This window comes from Passer domesticus, chromosome 3 (genome assembly GCF_036417665.1).
Source record: "Passer domesticus isolate bPasDom1 chromosome 3, bPasDom1.hap1, whole genome shotgun sequence".
NCBI classification, from domain to species: Eukaryota; Metazoa; Chordata; class Aves; order Passeriformes; family Passeridae; genus Passer; species Passer domesticus.
In genome coordinates, this window is record NC_087476.1 from 85,685,287 (window position 1) to 85,707,620 (window position 22,334).

At 39.9% G+C, this 22,334-nt stretch overlaps 1 protein-coding gene across 7 annotated transcripts in view; it reads left to right on the plus strand.

Moving 5' to 3' along the window:
* The window catches only part of SUSD4 (sushi domain containing 4), a 74,284-nt gene that overhangs the window by 30,097 nt on the left and 21,853 nt on the right, over positions 1-22,334 (plus strand). For all 7 annotated transcript variants that reach the window (XR_010359014.1, XR_010359015.1, XR_010359016.1 and 4 more), the window contains 3 exons: positions 11,148-11,360; positions 18,576-18,755; positions 22,092-22,280. Coding sequence is in view for 4 of the 7 variants with exons in the window: in XM_064414079.1 (XP_064270149.1) it covers positions 11,148-11,360; positions 18,576-18,755; positions 22,092-22,280 (582 nt within the window). In the remaining 3 variants the exon portion in view is untranslated. The remainder of the gene's footprint in view (positions 1-11,147; positions 11,361-18,575; positions 18,756-22,091; positions 22,281-22,334) is intronic.

Sequence of the window (22,334 nt, forward strand, 5' to 3'; positions counted from 1 at the left end):
TAAGCGTCAGGTAGCTCAGCAATATCTATTATCTGTGCACAAGAATACCCTAACTCTCAGCTGACTAATAATGATCTGTGTACATTATATAAATTGTACAAGACTTGATCTGACAGGCTCGACTTCAGTGTTTGTGGATATTCTCAGTTCAGTCGAAGAAAGAACAGAGACAATTTCTCCCAGGCTGAGCCTGGGAATCTTAGACAAAAGAATTCAAACAATTATTATCTCTCTTTCTGTAACCATTGTTTATAGTTATCATTCTCCACAATGTGCTATTTATAGTCACCAATCATGTGAGATGTTTCTACTTTGAGACCAATCAGGTCCCACTTAGCAAGTGAGACTATAACAGCTCGCAACTTCTTGCTAATAAAAGAAATTATTATTATTTTGCCTTCTGAACCACCTGAAGACTGGAGTCTTTCTTTCTATCCCTGACTTAACAGTGTCAAGTGTTGTCAACACTGAGTACATTACAGAGTCTGTAGTTTTTAGAGTTGTCATAAGAAAAAAAAAAAGAAATCAGGCTTTTCTGATCCAAAAGGGTAGGCCATTAACCTTTGAGGAGGCTCTCACAGTGTCTTACCGGCCTCCAAAGTTGTCCTGTGAGGCACTGCCCATCTCTGTTGCCTGTGACTGAGGCTCTCTCCCTCTCTTCCCTCTTGTTCCTCTCCAGTTCCATGTTTTAACTTTCTAGGAACCCTATTGGGCTGCTTCTTGTGTTCCCATCTCCTCCCCTCTGACCTGCTAGTGGTATCACCATCCAAGCTGTCCAAAAGCTGTCAGTCAGCTTCCAGGCTAACATATTTTTGTGTGTACCTACATCCCAGTTTTGTACCTTAGCCAAGTATCTCCTGCTGTTCCTGCTCTAGTTCCTTTGGTTTCACTTCCGTCCTCAGCTTCCTCCTCTTCTGCCTAAGTTCACTGCCATAGAACTGAAATGGAGCAACTTCCAGTATCTTCCTAAGACACGATCTGTAATATTCACAGATTAAAGGGAAAAAAATAAAGAAAACCACAGGATCTGGCAATCAGGGACTTGGTTCTCACACTTCAAAAATTTGAGACTTTAGAGTTGTTTTAAGGTAGTGATGTTAAAAATATTGGAGGTATGATATAAAATAAAGCATAGTTGTACTAAAAGAAAGGTTGTGTCAGAATAATCTGTTACTCTCCTGAGAAAACAGCTGGTTTCCCAAGGATGAAAAATGTAGCAGATATTGTCCACCTTGACTTTTGTAAACTGTCACTAGGAAAAGTATTTGTGAAGATTTGGGTTCATGGAAGAATTGGAGAATTGATAGAAAACTGACTGGAGGGTAAACATTGAAAGGGGAAACACCAGTGATTTTTTGGTGGTGCCACAAAAATTGAGTGTGCCAGTGGCATTTGTCTTTGACGTTTTTCTGGAATGTTTTTTAGGGGGTTTAACATGGTGACTGTGGAGTTGCACAGCATTTTAATTATAAATGTTTCCATCTTGCTCGCTGGCTTTTCTGTGACTTTGCTCTGAGTTGCTAGTTCTGATGCTGTGAGCAGCCTCCCATCACCTTCTGTCAGATGGAAGCTCCTTGGAAGGACTTCATGAGGAAAATGGGCACATGAGGATTAAGCGTAACACAATTATGAATCAAAATAAAGAGAAAAAAATGCATCTTCATTATCTTAACCTCCCACTGATTTTTCCAGTGTTCTCAGTATGGACATAATAACTCACAGGACAGAGCACTTTTAAATGCATAATTTAAGTTAAAAGTGTTTGGATATGATGACAATACTTCATTACTAGTCCCCAGGCAGACTCTTGCTACCCTTCTATACAATTTTGGGATTTATCACATACTTGGAAAAGAGCAAGATGATTATGTTCCATTTTTCTTCAGAATATGCATTCTCATTATGGGAACCAGAGTAAAACCTGTGTTTTATGCTAACAGTACTAGCAGAGCACAGAAAGCATACAGGAACTTTGCAATATAGAAGAAAATCAGTTTTCCTTGGGTCCAGATTAGGACCAAAATCAATAAGGATACTATTTTTTTTTCCCAGTTGATATTATCTGCTTGGTTTTTAAACATTTTACTTAGAATAGAATATAAATGCTTTGCAGGGTGATCTGAAGTGAATGTTGAAGGTGCAATGCCAGTTCTTGTGTGGGAAATACCTGGTGAACCCACAAAGCCACCTTGTCTTCTTTTACATCTCCTAGACCTGTAGGTAAATAATATCTTAGCTGTGCAAGGCTAAGCAAGTAAGTATCAGCAAGTAAAACATACACAAAGGAAAAGATGAATAAAAAGTGGATGGCTGTGATGAGGTCCCCATTTAAGAGCAAAGGCCATAGTTTCATGGGTAGGTACATGTAGGGAAAATTCACCGTAGGGCATAAGAGCTGTCAGAGTATCCAGAAGCATCAGAGGATTGTGATAAGGATTCACTGCAAAAGCTGGAAGCAGTGTCTGTCAGCTCTCCTGTTTTAGTATGTACCAGCTTTCTAAATCCCCTGTCTCTCAGTCTTCTCTAGTGTGACTTCATTTAAAAGTTTAATATAACAATATTCACATATTAATCCTGATTGTCCCCATATCCAGTTCTCCTTGGTCTTGGGAAAGTATAAAATCAATTTATACAGCACAGCTGAAAAGAAAAAAATTGTTGGATTACCATACTGTGGTATACAATAAAAAGGTAGTGTTACCTAGGGAAGCCTGTACCGGATGAGAGCATAAATATCAACTCATATCCCTGAGTATTTGATTCCTGCATCTTACAGAAACAAGGATCTCTGCATAACAGTGTGACTTCTCATCACTTTGGATTTGCTGTGATGAATAATATTTAATGCTGTTGATCTAGAAGAAGTATTACTATAGTAACTAGCTCATGAATCTTTCTTTATGTTTGGTTGGGTTTTTTTGTTTTTTTTTTTTTGATTGTTTGGGGGGGGGGGGGGTTTGGGTTTTTTGGGGTTTTTTTTTGGTTTGGTTTGGTTTTTTGCTATATTTCCTAAGGGTTGTGTGTCTAGACTAAGACTGTTTAAACTAACTCATGGTAATTTATTCCAGAGTGCTAAGAATATGGGACAATACTAAGATACTGCATTTTGAAAAACACACCCTGTCCATAACATACTTAAAATTATGGGTATATTGTTTTATTTGTCACATTTTTATTAGTAGCTTTCTATGCTGTTATTAATCCAGTTTAGTGACCTAAGGCTGGATTCCCACATTAACAGTATTGCAACTCTAATGAAATCCTAAGACACCTAATATATAAAATGTTACATCTGAGGATGAAAACAGAAATGGGATTGGTTGGTTTAAATCCAAGTAATGAGCTCACTTTTTCATTTAAATCAGTAAAAAGAAAATCTTGGCATAAGCGATATATTAATATTTTATAGTCTGGATTTGTACATATTTAATTTCTTATGATGATGCTTATGGGTCACCAGCCCACAAGAACACATTGGCAAATATCATCTTTATTACAGTTCCTTACCAGCAAAATGAATAGGAGCATGTGTTAGGTATTTGCCCATTTACTGAAGCATATAGAGAGCTTTTACTGCATTCTTGCTTTTATTATGGTAAAAGGTGGTGTTTGATTATTTTTTAAAACTGGATTGTTTAAAAAATTAGTCATCCTTGTCAAACCGTGTTTACCATTTTTTTATGGATAGAAATTAGAATAAGTAAATGAAATAGAAACTAGAATAAATAAAATAGATAGAAATTAGAATTCACAGATGTTCAAGGTTCCGATAAGAAATGTGTAACTACCATTTCCAAAAAGAACCATTTTAAAGTAGTTTAAATTAACTTAAGGATAATCAATATGCACACAGATAAGCTTATTCAAGCACATTTTGTATTGTAAACTAAATTAGAAAAATGAAATATTAATTGGAAATTGAAGAAGTCATTTATTTTCGCATGCTTCTTTTTCACAGAAGAGGAAAAAAACCTCTCTGGTTTTATACCTTTTTTAATTTCTTGTGGAGTTTGCAGCTTGAATAAAACTAGTCATTAAACTGAACTAACTGAATAAATGGAGATTCAGAAAATATTCACCCTATAGTTGCAGAAAGCTGACCAAACTTTGTCTTCAGGTTTTTAATTATTTCTACCTAGTACTTGATTTGAGCTCACTCCAGTCTAGGCCTCAGAGTACCAGTTTAATCATTTTCAATGGCTTTGTTGGAAAAATAAATATCCAGTTTAAAAGTTTAGGAGCTGGGAGGAGGTTGTGGGATTTATTGTGTGGTAAATGGGCTTTTATTCACCCTGAATCATATCCCAGGATAGCCATGGTAACTTTATGTAACAGAAACACAGAAGACATGAGCTCTGTCAGTAGAATGAGCAGCCAATTTGCTTTCTGCCTTTTGTTTTTCATTTAAGTGATGGCAAGTTCAGAGAATCACAGAGCAGCTTAGGACATGTCATAAGGGTTCATAAATTATGCACTCAGACTTGTTGGATTACAAAAGCCTGGGAGTAACAAGTGCTTCTTGCACTATAAATGAAATGGCTTATTTACAGATATGGCATAGCAATATTAATTGTGAGAAGTTGTGATTACAGGGATAAGCATGTGCTGCTTAAGATGTTCATTAGAAGAAACTCATTTTCCAGAAGAAACAAATGCATCTTTTTAGTTTGCTGAAGTGCTTTGCTGACTGTATTCTGAACCACCTTCTTCTTCCAGTAATTTTAAATGGCTTTTCCTCATGTATTAGCCTAATAGGCAAAAAAGAAGGCAATAAAAGAATCCTGCATCAAGGTTCACATCCAAAATTCAAACTGGTGATGGTTTCCATGGGTAGGAAATTCAGCTTGTTCCCTGCTGTATGACACTGGTCAGGCACCAGCTGGGGTGTGCTGTCAGCTGTGAGTGTTGAATGGTAATTGGAGTAACTAATTGGAGGTGTGACCCCTGAAAGAAAGATGCTGTTTTTACATCTGCAGTCATCTATGCAGGGCCCAGGAACCTGCCCTGCTGGCATGCTGCAGCTTGTGCTTCTTTCTCCCTGGTGGTATTCCCAGGCAGAAGCAGTTTCTGGGAAGCTCCTAGAAGATCCATTTTGTCCTCTGAGGACACTTTATCCTGTTTGTGGCTCCTCACGTTCCATCCCCTGTACCCTCTCTGGAGGGAACAGCAATTATTGGGCTCTCTAGGGAGATGTCAGTTTGTTTTGGCACAAAAATGCCCAGGGACTTGTCATACCTGAGTAGGGTTTTTAAGGTTGAGCTGATCATTGCCCTTAGGAGCATCTCTGAGTGACTGCCCCTTTCCAAGGGCCCATTGAGAAGACGAGAAAGAGAGGTGGTGGGCAAGATTTGGGATCACAGCGATCTTCTAGGAGACAGCAAGGGCAGGTTGGGGGTTGGCTGAGAGTGGGTTGTGGTGAAGGAGGATGGAGAACACAGGTGGGAGGCCAGGGTTGTGGGAAAAGATGACAGATCAGAAAAATGAGAAACTGCAAATGAGTCAACCTTTCTGCCTTTTGAATGACCAATTGCCCCTCTTGGAGTCTGTTCCCCTTCATGCAGGGCTTGCATGTTCATTTTTTACTGCAGTGGGGTCCGTTTGGTGCTCATGAACTGCATTACATACTGATTTTCTTTTATCTGCTATGATGCTCTTGTGTTACAAGAAGGATGAAGTAGCTTAATGGTGTTCTTGATTTGATAGATCAACTTGTGACTTAAGCAAAATACCTGCCCTTGGAGGACTTTTTTGATATTCTGTTTCTTCTACAAAGTAATTTAAGCATCTCCATTTCTTTCAGTGGCTTGTTAGGCTGCCCTGGATAAGGCTTAGCCCACTGAGGAGGAATATGAAGCCATCCTGGGTGCTTGGGAGCAGGTTCTGCAAGGATAGCAAGGGAGGCTGTGATTCACATCCTAAACAGGGCAGGGCTTTACAAAGCTGCTGAAATCTCAGGGAAGCTTAAGTATTACTGACACTTCAGGGATTAAGGAGAGTTTAGATTTTAGCAGGCATTTCACTAATGAAATCATAGCTTTAATAAGTAAATTTCACTTCCAAGTCTAGATACTAATTGAAGCACATCCTTCCTTTTCTTGTTCCTAGGGTACATGGATAGTTCAATTAACATCAGCAACATCAAGGAAGCATAAATGGCCAGAGGCACACAGTGCTGTGACTGCATGGCTTTCACAGAAACAGGGCAGAAATTCCTGAAGGGATGAAAACGACTTTTGCTTTGTACAAGACAAGCAAGCCCTTGGCATACTTGCACTTGTGGCCCTTCTGTTTTAGTCCCAGAATGGCTTTTTACTGAGAGCTGGCCTAAGATAACCTGCTCCTGCAGCATTTACAGACTCCTAAAATGTGCGTGCAGGCAGTCTGGTCCTGCTACAGTCTGTGAAGCCTCTGCCTCCCCCTGCTTCTGATTGAGACAGATTTAGTGAACCCAAATGTAGGTGTTGATGCACAAGAAGCCCATTCTCCATCCTGCTGAAGTCAAACACTGAAAATACTCTCTATCTTGAATATTATTGCATATTATATGCCACTTTTCATTCACTGGATGTATGTAACAAAATGAAATGAGAGTGATGCCTCTGTTTAAGAATGAGTGCAGCCAGTTCTGAGCTCACATGCATCATCAGTATGTCAGTGAAATGTTTTATAGCAGCTTTAGAGGCAAAGAAGTTAATCAAATCTAGATTAGAAATCACCTTGCCAGCACCATGAATTTACAAGGAGCTGTAAGATACAGAGGTGAGAGAAGAGGGAAAACAAAGAAAAAAAACCATTAAACTGAGAAAAAGAAACAAAGAAAAATAGATATGTGGTATGAACTGAGGGGTTCTTCCTCCTACCTTTTTTGGGCAGGTCTGAAGCTCAGTCGTGGTTGTCATGATTTCTTGTCATCACACATATGTATTGTTCCCCTGGATTCCAACATTTCAGGCTTTTCACTGGGGATGAGATGAATCATTTTATGTTTGAGAATGTACAATGCAGATTTCTAGGAGCAATCTGATCAAGTTATTTACAATGGTTCATTTTATACCCCAAGGAGGGCATTGCTTATTTTTTAGTCTTCTCATTAATTTTACATTATTTTGCCTGACTGACAATACCAAGAAATTTAGGTAAAGTGAGCATCCATATAACCTGCGTGAAAATTGTCCAGATCAATAGCATTGCTATTTTCTGGTTGGTCAAAGAGTAGAAATGTGGTAAATTGGTAAATACCAAACCCAAAATATATTCTGTATCAACTGCATGCTTTTTTGATGATGATGACTTTATGTGCTCATTAACCTTGCCAAGAAGACATTATTGTCCATGATATTTTACACAATATCCCTTAAAGGTGCTGTGGTACAGAAAGTCTGCAACTTGGACCAAATATTAACCTATTTTGATTACTGAAATAGTCAGTTCCAGCAGTAATTGTGTAGTCTTTACTTTAGGGATTTAAAGCCATGCAATAGCATCCAATAAAGTTGCTGCTAATGGTGCAGTATTGATTATGATGGCTGCTGGCCTTACTAAATTTTTACTATATAGGCAACATGAAAGTTTTCTACTTTATTTAACAAGTGTGTTGTATAACTTGTACTAGTAGGTGGTAATTATAATTTCCCCTTCCCTCCTTTTAACCATGAGAAAGTCCAGTAATCTTCTTTTCCCCAAAGACTCATTGAAGGGTTTGTCAAGAAACAGAATCCATTGTAGTTCTAAGTTGCTTTCTATCTTATTTGATAGACCTATTTTCTGAAGGATAGCAGTTTTTTATTATAGCCAAAAGATTGGCTTTCTCTTCCAAAGACTTATATGATGGCTGAGACGATTTTTAGCTTTTTTCATCAGGTTCTAAAGGGATTGGAGCATAAAATGTCTATAACATCTCATCTATAATGTAGGATTACTCCTACCATTAGAAAGTTACTGTGTCACAACCTGGAGTAGCTGCTCTTAAATGCATAGTTTTGAAAAATAAAAGAAAACAAAGATTGTGAGAAAAAAAATACCAAGCAGCATCTCATTGAAGACATATATTTAAAAATTTTTGATAGGGTGGAGGTTAACTAGATGAGATTATATGGAAAGGATTATTATGTAAAGGGTCTAATTCTGCTATTATGAAGAACTGGAAGATGGCAATTCTCAGGGATGTTTGAGCATTATTTTTCTTGAATATTGTACCAGAAAGTTTATATTTAAATTGGAAAAGGCTGATGGACTTAGCTGTCTGCTAAATAAGCTGTTGAAACTTCACCACAGCTCTTGTGCAAGAGAGAAACAGCCCTGGTGAAAATCATTCCTGGCTTCTCTGGATGGTGGCAATTGCCCCTTTGGAACACCAGCAGTGCCTGTTGTGCACTGGGAGATCCTCAGCACAGGGGCAGCCTCCCCACACCTTCCTCATACATGTCCTTCCTCCTTCCCAGACCCAGCACAGCCCTGGCTTCTCTGCTTTGTGCCTGGATCATCTACACTTTCATAAAGGTGCCTTCCACTGTTTCCAGCAGGACTTTGGGCTGTGTCTACTGTTGCTATCTATGAAGCTAAGATGGAGTTAGGGATTTGTTTGCTTTGCCTTTATGGCTTTACCATGAGATGCTACGTTATTGTGTGTGCCATCTGCCTAACTGGCTCTTCCCTGAGGCTTTTTTCCTTCTTCCTTGCTTCAGGAACAAGCTAGGAAGTGGTGATCCTGTGCTGAGTCCATGTGTCATCTCTTATGCAGTAACTGAGTAACAGCTGGCTACTGGCTCTGTAGAACCCAGAGGGTGCATAATTCAATTTTCCCATTCATGTTCCAGTTTCTACTTGGGAATTCCCCTGGGGGATAGATTTGTCTGCTCGCTAACTGCACTCAAGAAAAAGAACCTGAGAGACCAACACACTGCAAAAGGATCCCAAGGAGGAACGGAAATCTTTGCTTGTGAAGGGTCACCAGAAAAGTAGCAGTAGGGTCACAGAATTACCTTGTTCCAAGGAAAAACACATTCTTGCCTTCCATGTCCGGTTTTGTGCTGACAAGCACAAAATCTCTAACTTTGCATATTTGACTTTATGAAAACTGAGAAATTACCTTGGCTCATTTTTTTTTCCTAGGCAAATTGTGCGTGACCCTTACCTTTGTTGTTGCAGAGGCAAAGTAGTAGGCAGCAGTGTACTTTTCCCTGATGTAGCTAGTGAGAAAGGACACATATCTCAAGGTGGGTTATAGTATTCCTCGCCTGACTGCAAATTCTGAGATTACTGAAGTAACAAAATTTATCTGAATGTCATGTTATCCCTTGGTTTAATGGAAAATAATTAAGATCTTTGCTGACATTATTAAAGGACATGGGCTTGCTGTCTGGAGCATAAGAAGCTTCTTTTTAATCTCCAGTAAAAATGGACAGCCTTTCTCTGTTAATAAGTATTGCCTACAGTGAATAATCCCATGATCATAATGACTTCTCCGTGCTTCTCCTTGTTCATCCCATTGGCAAATGACAGAGAGTCTGGGGTGATTTGCACTGGAGGACTTGAGCTGTGGCAGATGAGCAGGCATGGGTGGAATTCAGGGATGTGTTTGACTTGGTCGCTGCACTGATGCTTCAGTTCCCAGGATGAACTGCACTGGATGGAGGAGTGAAGCTGCACAGGAGCAGCTGCTCTGCTGCTCTTGTGCTGTTTCAGCCAGGAGAGAGGATGCTGGGGAAGTGGAGAGGGAGATCCATGGGTGTTGGAGTACTACAGAGGGGCCCAGGGTGGCTGTTGGTCATGGAATTCAGTCTGGGTTCTGTCCATCATGTCACCTCCTGGGAATTATAGCCTGACTGGGGAGTTTGGCACAGGACCTGGAAATCAGGAATGTGCAATCCACCCTGGTGACTCCACAGTGTGTCCTGCCTCTGGTCACAGGAGCAGGTAATGGGACATAGGACACAAGTGGTTTGGTGTAGACCTCCTGCTTCTCTACTAGCAGCTGTCAGCCAGGAGACTGAGCAGAGACATTCAGTGCTCAAATGCAAGAGCTCTTCATCATCTTCAGTCCTGTCCATTTGGCTGCCACAGTGTCACAATGAGCCCTTGGCAGAGGGAATGATTTAGGCTTGGAAAATGGAGATTTATTTCAAAAAGTCCTTTACTGTAATATCTTCCTTCTCTCTGACTGCCCCATGAAAGCATCTCATCATGCAGGAAGTAGCTGAGGCTCTCTGATACTATTCTTTTAAAATCAAAACATTAAAACTACCATGCAATGATTTTCACATTTTCCAGGCATCCCTCCCGCTGGCATTAATTGCCCCCCTGCTGTTCCTATTCGAAAGCTATTTGCTCTTTCTGTATGCAGCCCTTGTTCACTGCTGCACGAAACCTTTGCTGCTTTGCAGTAAAAAAAAGCTTCCACTTGTGCAAATGGCATTGAAATGAGTTTGATGAAGTGGTAACCACTCACATTTATTGATTGCAACTGTTGGGGTTTAGTTTGTTATTTTACAGTTAATTTTGTAGAGGTAGAGGACTTTACAAATTACCTTCTGATGTCAATGAAGTAATACAGCACTCTCATAACAGTGTTTGGAAAGTGTGGTAGGGCCACCAAGCCAAAGGCATAAGGGGGTCACATTCGTCCAATGTCACTGTGTCTCTTTCCCCTGTGGCAGATCTCCCTCCCATTTCGAAATCTCCCTGTACTTAACAATTCTCCTATTTCAATTAGTGTCTTTGGATGGCAGTTAAGTTTCATGTCCCTTTATTCCCTCTTCCTCTCTGCTTCTGACACATTATTATTCTTACCAGTCACTGCACGAGACCTCCAAACTCCCACAGTCCCCAGAAGTAATTACAGACACATTACTGAGCAAGCCCCACTGGTAGGCTGGGTCAAGTGCTTTATTTTTATCCAGGGCAGCTACCAAAGAGTGTGATTGACTTTTGCTTTCCCAGTAGCTACATGAAAAGACAGGAGTACTTCTGTCACTTGAGCATTTCAGCTGGGGATGGGTCCTCAGCCAACCCTGAAGTACCTGGTACCCAAGTAGGGTTGCTAGTGATCAATATGGAAGGTACAAGGTCCTCGTGAAGATAATGGATAAAGATAGAAAAAGCATGAGGAGTAAATGAGCACAGTTGGACTGTATCTTTGTCTAACACAGGGTTTGATGACCTGCAAGCATGTGCAGATCCTGGGGCTCCTGAACATGGCTACAAGACACCCAGTGCAGGTGTTTTCTTTGAAAGCGTGGTGGTCCGGTTCCATTGCCAAGAAGGATACAGGCTCAATGGTACTTCCAAAAAAATTTGTGTGAGACACTTTAATGGCTCCCTGAGCTGGAAACCCAGTGATAAACCTGTGTGCCTACAAGAAGGTAAGTCAGTTTTCTTCAAGCTGTTCACCACATCAATTCTTCTCACTTGTCCATGTACCATGTATGTGTGTCTCTGGACAAAACAAAAGGCTGGAGTCCATTTCACTGTGTCTTATTGGATACATACTTTAATTTTCCATCCATAATCCTCCTTTGTCGGTTAAATTTGTACCATGAGAAGCTGTGTGTGTTGAAAGGAACATAAAGAAATGTGAAAACAGGATTTAACCTCCCCTTTTAACTAGCTACAAATTGATGCAGAGAGGAAAAACAACCTCCATTGTAAGTTATCTGTAATTATTTATTAAAGCTGCCCACCTAATATTCCTTTCTCCAATATTTTACTAGGAAAATAAAATCAATTTCCAATGCTACTGCTCCTGCTAATCAGGCATTTTAAACAATAGTATTTGGTGATGTATGCATGAGTCAAGTAGCAAAAGAGCCTGCACAAGATTAAAGCCAGGGTAGAAGTTTACTCTGCGATAATTCAGACTATTATGGCATAAACCAATTTATTTTTATTGCATATTTGAAACTGTATTTGGTTTTAAATACTTAGGATGTTACATTGCTTTCTTCTTTTAGGTCTTAGAGGCAGGGTTGATTTGAATTTCTTAACTGTAAATTTTGGCCAAAGTACACCCAAGCAACACAAATTTTTTATTTCACCAAGTATATTAAAGATATAACCTGTCCTTGTTGATTTATTTTTGGACAACAGAGCTATTAAAGTCAACAGACATGAGAAGTGTTGGCTAAATAAAATGTTTACATTTTAGTGTTGTGACTTCTCCACTGAAGACATTAGCCATTCCCTCATTGCCTCATTGTCTTCATGGTGGAACAAGATAAATTCTACTTCAGGTTACCTTTCACCATTTAAAATCAAATAAATACATGGGCTTTGTTCAGAGGTAGTTGAAGACTTATGTGGCTCACAAACACACTTACTGCATAGGATCATGCATCACTTAGTCTTTACAAAAACTGCAGGTACTTGTTTGTGGTCCAGGGTGGGTAGGTGTAAGAATCCTGTGCCAGGACAGGGATGTGACATGACAGGGACAAGCAGGGCCTGGGAAAACCACACTCAGGAGCTGCATGTGAAGGGAACAACCCTAAACAGTAGCCAGTGTGAAAGTGGTGCATGAGATATTGGAGAGAGTAGCCAGAGGCAGCTGGTAAGGAGTGCATGGGCTTTCAGGCAGCTAGACTGTTGGCAGGAGAAATTTTGCTTAAATATGTTCTCCTGGACAAGTGTGAGGCCATGGGCTACAGAGTCATGAGGGACACAGTGAGCTGTCCCATCAGGTGACAGCTGATATCTAGAAATAAAGGCAAAGGGGTGCCAACAGCACCTAATCATATGGCCACATGGGTCAGCTTCTAAGAAATAACCTAATGCCTTTAAAAATAACTATGTATGGAAATCGTGCCCTCTTCTGACAGCCACTTTTCATAAACTACATTGTCTCTCATCTCATTGTTATTTAAGAAAAAATACATATAGAGTGACAGCAGCCTGTGTCTAAATTGGCTTTTGGAACTACCAGAAAAAGCTTTAATGCTTGGAAATTCTGTTCCCTTAAGCATAGCAGGAAGCTAGGAATGTTGATGTGCATCTTTGAAATGTTGCCTGTATCATCCACTGCAGTTGTTAAAATAAACATTAATGTTTTTTATTAAATATTCAAACCTCTTCCCTCCAGCCCAGTGGAAATCTGTGGAAGAAGTTTCTGATCACAATGCCATCAGCAACAAAACTGCCAGTGTCAGTGTCATGTCAGTGTGATCAACACTCAGGCCAGGTGTTTTCAAAAAATAATGAAATTGGAAGATGAGAATGTGATGGATGAGGTGACAACAGTTGCTTTGGAGATAATAATGACTTTCCAGCATAGAATGCTTAAAAAGGATTGCTAGCCAATTCTCTGATCAAGCAAAGCACTTAAGCTGGAGCATATCTGTAATTATGTGATTAGTCTTGTTAAAGTTCTGTGCCCAAAATTAGGCAGATGCAAAAATGCTTCTTACTACTTGGACCAAGGAGTAGGACCCTGATTTAGGATTTAGTGAATCAAGTGCTTAACACTGATTAACATTATAATAGTACCTCAGGTATTAGATTACAGCATTAATTCTTCTTTTCAATGCACAATAGCAGCACTGATTCAGAAGAAATACTAAGCAAAGGCTCAGTGGCAGTCCATGAGGTCTAGGCATTGGCTTAAGTGATTTTTAGACTGATCCTTTTGCACACTGGGAGCAGAATATTGAGAGAGGCTCATGGTAGGGAGGCAGACAGTGTAGGAATGTGGCACATCTGGAGATGAGTTAAGAGAATTACAACAGGGTTTGTGATTCTCAGCTGTCTAATGACATACATAAAAGTCTTCATTGCAGAAATTCTGTAATGATACATAGAAAGAAATTTGAAATTTCTAGCAATTGCTGGAGAAGTGAGAAGTTGATGGTTTCCCATTCATCATTACCTATCACAAGGTAAAATAAACTTTATGCTGCATTTACTATTTACGGTGGGGGCTGGCTGCTCCGTGGGCTATGGTATACTCTACATGCTTCTCATCCCAGCATATATAAATGCCAGGCAGTGCCAGCTGAGCTTGAACAGTGAAAACAATCTGTACTTTTGAGTTAATTTACTCTCAGGAGCTTGGATTTAGAGGAGGATAATTTTATGTCTATATGTTATGTACGTTTAATTGTTGTTATGTGTTTACTAGCACAGTTTCTAATCACAAATGGATGCTATTTACCAAAGGAAGCAAGGCAACCTGTTTCAGAATGTAATTGATTTTAGATCTAATAAAATTATTAGAGCTGGAGCTCTTCACCCAATCTATTTGATTTTATAGGCCTGTCATTTCTTGTTTAGAGGCAGGAGATTTTAAGTGTCAAGATGAGAATGAAGTTGCATGACTTGGTGCCCAATAAATGCCCTGTCAAAAATCTGTATGTCAAAAATCTTATGTTCTTATGTTGATCTACAGCATGGTGTAACTATCTTTCATCAGCTCGAATACAGTTATGCACATAAATACCAAACCTGTGAGGTAGGAATTTTGTATTTACTGTTTAAGAGCAGTATGTCATGTTGTTCACACTTTAATCTAATCTTCTCCCACTGTGATAATGTGGCTGCTGAGGCTGTCTTACTTGGAACAAATGCTAGCTCTTTCCTATGAGATTGAATCTAAATTTACAATTTGCATGGAGATGGCATCGAAATGAACAGCTGTGCCCTCCTCTCCCCATGCTTCTGCAGGCAGACAACCTTGGAGATGTCCTCAGTGCCTCATTCTCCCAATTACAAGGATTATAAACCTGCAGTGAAAGTAGTGGACTAGTACATGGTTTGGCTACAGCTTTCCTGTAGGACATTTAGCCCGCCATTTGCTTTGCCTTTGTCCCTGAGTCTGTGAGATGACTGAAGTATTTTTATTATTCCATCTCTTATCTGTCTTGCCCAGTGTTTGTTGATTCTTAAGCCTGGTTATGAGCACTCTGTGATATTTGTAACCAGGCCACAGCTCAATGGCTGCAGATCTTAGGTGAAATCTCTCTGCACTGTTGAAATACAAGCAAAGACGATAAAAAGAGATGGTTATTTAATATGCACTAAAATACTGTGTTTGCCGCCCACAGAATAATCCTAATAACACAGAACTGTGGATTTAACACTAGTAAAAAAAACAAGGGACAATATTGCTCTTAAATGCTTACTTTTAAGAGAACAGTGTGTAGATGAGCTGTCCCTGCATCAAACCAGTTTTTCATTATATTCCTTTCATGCTTCCTCCCTGTTTCTCTCTGTTCCAGCCTGCCGGTGGTGTGACTCAATGTAGTCAAGGTTAATTGAGAGAGAGACTTGTCCACAGTGAGATACACAGGAGTCTCAGACCTTTACATTTGAATTTACATACAGATAGCAAACAAAACATTGCCAGAGCAGGGATTGGGACACAGTTCTTCAGTTGTACACACTCTTACAGTATTGTAAAGGTCCTTGACATAGTTTGGAGCAATATCTGCATGGCAGTACTCCCAAGTAAATCTTCCAGCACCTTCTTGGATTAGCATGGACATGGGATAATTTTTGGATGGTAAGGGCTCACCTGCAATAGATACAAGCCATCCCAAGCCAGCTGGTACCCATGGATGCTGTGGCTATCTCCATGGTCTCTAGCTCATGCGTTCCTTCTAAGTTGTTGTGTGGTCCAAGAGGAGATAGGGTTATCTTCCTTCCCCATGGGGTAGAATGAACAGTTCCAAGAGGTTCTGCATCGTTTGCACGTGAGCAAAAGACTCTAACTATATTGTTTAATAAATTTTATTCTTCAGACCAATCTTCTGTGACAGGGACACACTTGGTTTGCTAAAGCCAAGAGTTCCTAATGTACAAATCTTCATGAAAGTTAGGGCAATGTGAGCCCTTGTGCCTGTCAGGCTGTTGAGCCTGTTGGCTCTACCCCACCCGCTTCTGCCCTTGCAAGATAAGAAATGTGTCCTTTTGGCTGGCCCGTTTTAATACGCACACAGTAGATATAAGCAGATCATGCCAGAAAGGAGTGTAAGTCATAGCCTTTGTTGCTCGATGCTGGTTAAAGACTGTATATTCCCTTAAATGGTTTTGCAGTTTCCATGGATTTGCTGAGAAGGACTTAGAATAAAATAGTTTATTTTCTAGGACAGGACATTTTAAAATTCAGTCATTTCCTTCTAGCTTTTCCAAGCAGAATTAGTGCCAGCTAATCCAGTTGTTTGTGGAGAGGTGGCTAATGCAGTTTATGCCTGAGTGCTAAATATGAATTCAGCTAGTGGGAAAGGATTTGCTTGCAAGGCATCAGGAAAAAGAGCTGTAATGTTGTGATCCATTGGTCTGGTGTTTAGCTGGAGCTTGTAATAAGCCTGTTATCAGAGTCAGCCAGGATGTGGCAGGTGGAGTACAGCGCAGTGAGCAACGTATTGCCGTTCTCTGCCAACATCTACCTGATTAAAATGATCCCATTTACAGCTGTTCCTTGGAATAATAGGGATGGAGTTGCTGTGATAGATCATTGTTACAGAATCAATTTCCCCCACTTTGAAAGGGAAATCTCATGTTTTATTGTGCTGTGTGTATACACACCACCTTTATTTGTATAGCAACAGAAAGACGTGGTAGAAAGAGAGGGAGCTGTTCACTGACATTATCTTCTAGCATCCATCTCCAGTCTCCTGCTGCGTGGCTGCCAAGCAGGTTCTCCATCTATCTCATCCCATCCTCATGGGGTGCCCGGGACAGCCTCTTCATGACAGCATTTATGGCTTAGTAGTATAAGGCATTTCTTCTGAGGCATCCTCTGCCTTCTTCTCTGCTGATTAACTTTATATAGAGAGAGAAAACTGTTCCATCTTTGCAAGTAATGTCTGCATCCTTGCCAGTGTATTTTACAACCTCCAGTTAGGGCATGGATCCTCCCAGACTTGTGCGTTTATAAATAAATAAATAAATTCCAAGAAAACTTCTTGCTGCAGTTTCTCAGCCTGCCTGGCAGACTGCCAGCCCGTCCTGCTACCAGCAGCAGGAGGCATCTACAGCAGCTGCCAAGAAGCTATAAAGTAATAAGATAAATTGAAGAATTTTTAACTAATAATGTGCTCAGGCCTCATACCAAAAAATTAGCTAAATACAATGTTTTTTAGAAACATCCCTGTGATGGGAAGTTACAAAGTATATTTTAACTGGGGAAGGAACACTGTCCCCCTTCAGGTTAGTAAAATTTAGTGACGGCGTCTCAGTTTGCCTAGTTTGCCTAATTAATAAAAACATTAAAAAATACATTTGTTCTTAGTAGTTTGTGAGTGCTGTGCTTAATGACAGTTTATCTTTCTTCTACTTGTGCTTCAAAACAAACAAGCTGTCACTATCTGTTTGCTTAGTGCATACTGACAATTAATTGCTAAATACAAATTCAGCTTTGCCTCTTCCTCTTTGACAAGAATTACCCATGAAAATGGCAGATACTTTCTCTTCTATGCAAGTCTCAAGGGATTTTTTTTCTTAATAAATACGGTATTCCTAAATGAATACAATTGTCTCTCATGGTAGAGGTGTTGGGGGTATAAAACAGAATAACACAGGCTTATAATATTTTTTCTGTCTTTCTTGTGTTTGAAATACTTCTTAGTTTTTGATGCCTGGAAACTTTTATTATCATCTCTGTCATGGATTGACTGCTGGCAGATAAACAAAATTTTTCTCCCAATGTCTGTTTAATCTTGTTTCATCTCACTTTGCCTTTGTGAGGAGGATGAACTTTGAGTCACTCAGATTATTCCCTCAGACCCTCTTGGCTTTTTTCTCAATTATTCAGTATTACTAGGGGATTTTCTCCCTGCTTCCCCTTTCCACTTTGTACATCTTTCAGCGTTCTGAGTTTCGTTCTGTATTTTGATGTCTTTGGCACTGGTACCTAGAGTGAGATCTGTGACTGTCTGATGCATGTGTCACAGTCAGGCACTAGGGCCCATCCCTGTATATCACTTCAGGTTTGCAGTCCCTTCTTGAGAATTTTCTACAAGCACTTGAGATGCTGCTCAGAGCTCGAGATGCTAAAAATCATGCCCTCTAAAGGCATATGAGTGCAGGCACACAAAACTATCTGGTTTAAAACATAATCAAGGAAATTAAAGTGAAAGCATTCTCATCATAAACTCTGTGGAATGGACCTCTATAAACCCTTGTAAATGTACCTGATTTTCATCTGTCTCTCTGCTAAAACTGCAGCTTTTCTGTGTTCCTCATGCCATATCTGTATTTGATCTTTTCTTTCATCCCGTCCTTAGTGCTGTCAGAGTTTGCCTTCGCATGGAACCTTGGGATAGTCAGACTTTGGGGTATAATTGCACACATGATGAATGGAAGGCCAAAGTGAACCACAGCCTTTCTAAAGGCTCCTAATTTTATTGATTTTAAAAAGGCTGGGGGAACAATTCATTATTGTAGCATGTCAGCTTCTCCTACCATGCCATAGACTTTGTAAAATAGTGATTTTACGAGGGAAAAGGCACTTTTACTGAAATACATGTATTTTCCAAACAGTTTAAACAGAGCACTTATATTGAATGCTTACTTCTGTTTAAGAACTTGATTACTGAACAGCTAGCTATGTTTTTTAAATTAAGTTGCTATTTCTTTTTCTTATGAAGTCACAGATTGCCCTGTTCCACATGTTGAAGATGCAGAGGTTCATAACAAGACATACAGGACTGGCGATAAGTTAATAATCACCTGTCATGAAGGATTCCAGATCCGTTACCCTGACTTAGACAACATGGTTTCCATATGCCAAGACGATGGAACATGGGATAATCTACCCATATGTCAAGGTTTAGTACTCCAGCACATCCTGTTTTATAGCTCATGCATCTTGTGATAGTTTGCCAATATTTTTTCCTGCAGTTGTAGGAATGTAAGTGATCTGATAAGCTCCACAGTGCAGTGTTTGAGTAGTGCTGCTGCTAAGATTTTTTTTATTTGCTCACTGCAGGAAAGATGTTGCTTCCTGAACATTCCCACGCTTATAATACTACTTTAAATACTGCTTTTTTTTATTTGCAAAGCTCAAATCTGACACAGATTCACTGCATCAGAAAGTAAAAAACAATCAAGGTAATCAGTCAGAAGTTCTGATGAGCATCTTGCATTTTTTCACCAATTAATTTGTGGAAATATTTAAGCTTCTAACTGCACTTTATCTTCCTTTACCTTGTGTAAAAGGCAAGGCTAGAGGAGAGAAACTGAAATCTGTTCTTCTGTCAGAGTTTTCAGCAGAGCTGTTGATTAGATTCACAATCCATTAAACTTTTATACATTGACTGAAAATTCAGGGTGTGCACAGGGATGATTTTGGCCAGAAAAGCCATTAGTAGAACTAGAAATATCAACAGCATGGGATCCCAGCTCAGCTTAGACTGTGAGAAATGGCAGGGAGTAAACCAGCTTTAGTGACTGGAAATTCAATAACCCTGGGCTCCCTTTCCCTTCACATTTCTAATAAGCACATCTGAGTACCACTGACTCTGTTTTAACCAAGTTACGTCTTGGTAACAAGCTTGGCCCACTGAACAGCAGCAAGAGATTTTAACTGAGGAGCAGACTGGGTTAGTCCCAACTTTCTTCAAAGCCATCTGTCCCCTTATAGAGCTAACACTTCTCTGTAGGCACTTAATTACACTGTCACACCAATTTGCAGAGTCAGGGCAGGCAGGCAGGGGAGCTGAGACACTTCTCAGGAGCAGTAGCACATCAGACTGTCCCCCAAGATCCTGCCCTCCATTGCAGCAGAAACTTAGACATATTACCAGGTTAACTCAGCATTTTAGATGCACACATTGTATCTGAACAGGCCTAACAGCAAAGGCAAGGTTTTGCAAAACCATAGCAAAGCAGGCGCCAGTTTTGGGGTGTCTTGTCAGCAATGGCGTCATGTGTGACAGTATGAAGTGTACAGCTCCTTTCTGTGGGGGTGCACTTCACATCTAATTTAGGTAGATTAAAACTTTTGCAGTAGGGGGAGATGAATGCTTAAAAGATTGATTTGTAGATGCTGTATTTGCCAAAGATCCAGGGGCAAACTTTTTGGCAGGCAATATTTACTAATTAGCAGCAGTACCCCAAATATCCCTTGGTTTGTTACTTCTGTTGCTGTGTTTATACTGTGAAACACAATAAATTACTCCTCCTACTCAATAGCCAATGTTAACTGCTTTTCAAAATAAAAGCAGTGCTAATAAAAGTTAAGAAATCAATTGCACAAGACCCAGGTGCTGTGATTACCGGATAGGCAGAGAATAGGCAGTTCAGATTCAAGACCCTGCCATGTTTGCCAAATTCCATAAAGTTACTGCAGAATTCCAGAATTTTCTTTTTGATATGTCATGCGCTGCTAAGATCAAAGTCACTCATCTACTTTGCTTTAGGTAGGCTGTCAGTTACATTTCTATGGCCCTTTCATTACAGAAGGCAGGGGAGTCTTAGGACACTAAGATGCCATTTTTTCCTGCCAGAGCAGTGGGGAAGGATTGTGGAGTATATAAGAATCTAACCTCTGTTTTTGCCATGAGATAATAATACTAATTACTGGTCTGGAAGGATGTTACTTAGCAAAAAGATGTCAAAATGAAGTTTTTCAAGCAGTGTTTGGAGACCTAGGAATTTTCACAAATGCTTGGCTGTCATACAAATTGAAATAAATCTCTGTCCTACATGACCAGGAACAAAATGAGCATTTAAATTCTGAGCCAGCAGGACCAAATTTTCCCTGATACAGTTCAAAGAAGAGTAAGTTTGGTTTTGCTTGGGCAGTCTGTGCTCTTTCTGTCCCACTGGGGGCTGCTTATGTCATCCTGCTCAATGGGCTGCTCAGTTTGCAGGAATTAGTGTGGTGTGTGCGGGGCATTCTTGATCAGGGTAGAAGCAGCAGCCAGCAGATAGGATGCTTGAAGCTTTATTTGAGAGGGACATAACCAGCTGCTTCAACAGCTACTGAAATCATTGGTGTGGTGGTACAGCATGCTGCAAAAAGCTTTCAAGCTTTTATTTTATTTTCTTTCGGGTTTGTTCCTCTCCCTCAAAAGACCATTGCAAGGAAATGGCTGCTTGAAATGCAGATTTTTGTTTTAAATGGCAATGCCTTAAAAGAAGTTCTCAGACTGATTTTTTTTCCTCCTCTAGCTTAAAATTATGGGAGTCCTATGAACATCCTTCACAAATTCCTAGTAGTGACGAGACCCATTTATGGACTGCCATAATGCAGCTTCTATTAGTCGCATAATTCTAAAATATTACTTGTCATTCCATGATTGCTAGTTATATTTTCTCCACATTATTGCAAATTAAAAAATTAAACAGTATCAAGCATTACCCAGAGGGTCATTTCTAGGGCCATGAGGAATGGACATGTTATAAAGACATGCCATCTGTTAAATTCACTGCTCTTGGTTGCCCCAAATTTTGGTTGGTGACCATTTAACTGTCACTGCTCAGTACCAGCCATGATACAAATCCCTCAGGAGTAATTCCAGAAGTAGAACTGGAACACAGTCTCTGATTCTGACTACATTTACAATTTGTGATGATAACAGATACCTTAACTTTTTGATAACCTAGTCTGAGACCTTGCTCAATGTTTATCATGGGACTGCTCCTAGGAAGTCATGTCCCTTTAGACTTTCTCAGACTAGAATTTCAAAGTCCTTAATTCTGCCTGCAAATATTTTACAGTTGCGTGCACTTTGTCACAGGAACGGTTTTAATATTTAAGAGAGTTTACATGACTGTCATTTTTTAGGAGGAAGAATAAAACCTATCATTTATATAAATGACAATCTTTATTTATTAAAGATTCTATCTCAAAAAGAGATTGCCATCTGCTGAAATGGTGAATATTTGTTAAACAAAATACTGTCAGTTTCGGAAAACCTTTTCTGGATTTGTTGAGAGTGAAGCCCATGCTAGCAAAGTGTGTGGGCTAAACAACAAAAGGGTTTGAAACAGGATAATGAGGGAGATCTATCTGGGGGAGATAATGCAAACATGCCATTCATAATGGAGAGGATGAAAAATATCACACTCCTCAGCTGAGAAACTGTAACTGAGATGTGTGAAGATGACTGAGATAAGCAGTTGATAATAAAAGACACCTCCCTCTTCTTAATTTGCAGGTTGCCTTAGGCCGTTGGTTCTTCCTCATAGTTACATTAACATTTCTGAGTTCGGGGCCTCCTTCCCGGTAGGAACAGTGGTGTATTATCAGTGTTTTCCTGGATATAAACTAGAAGGGGCAGAGATCCTTGAGTGCATGTATAACCTTATCTGGTCACATAGCCCACCTAGGTGCCTTGATGTGGAAGGTAAATGCCTTACTGTTTGTTTCTCTTTCTGGTTTGCAAGACCTGCATGCTCTC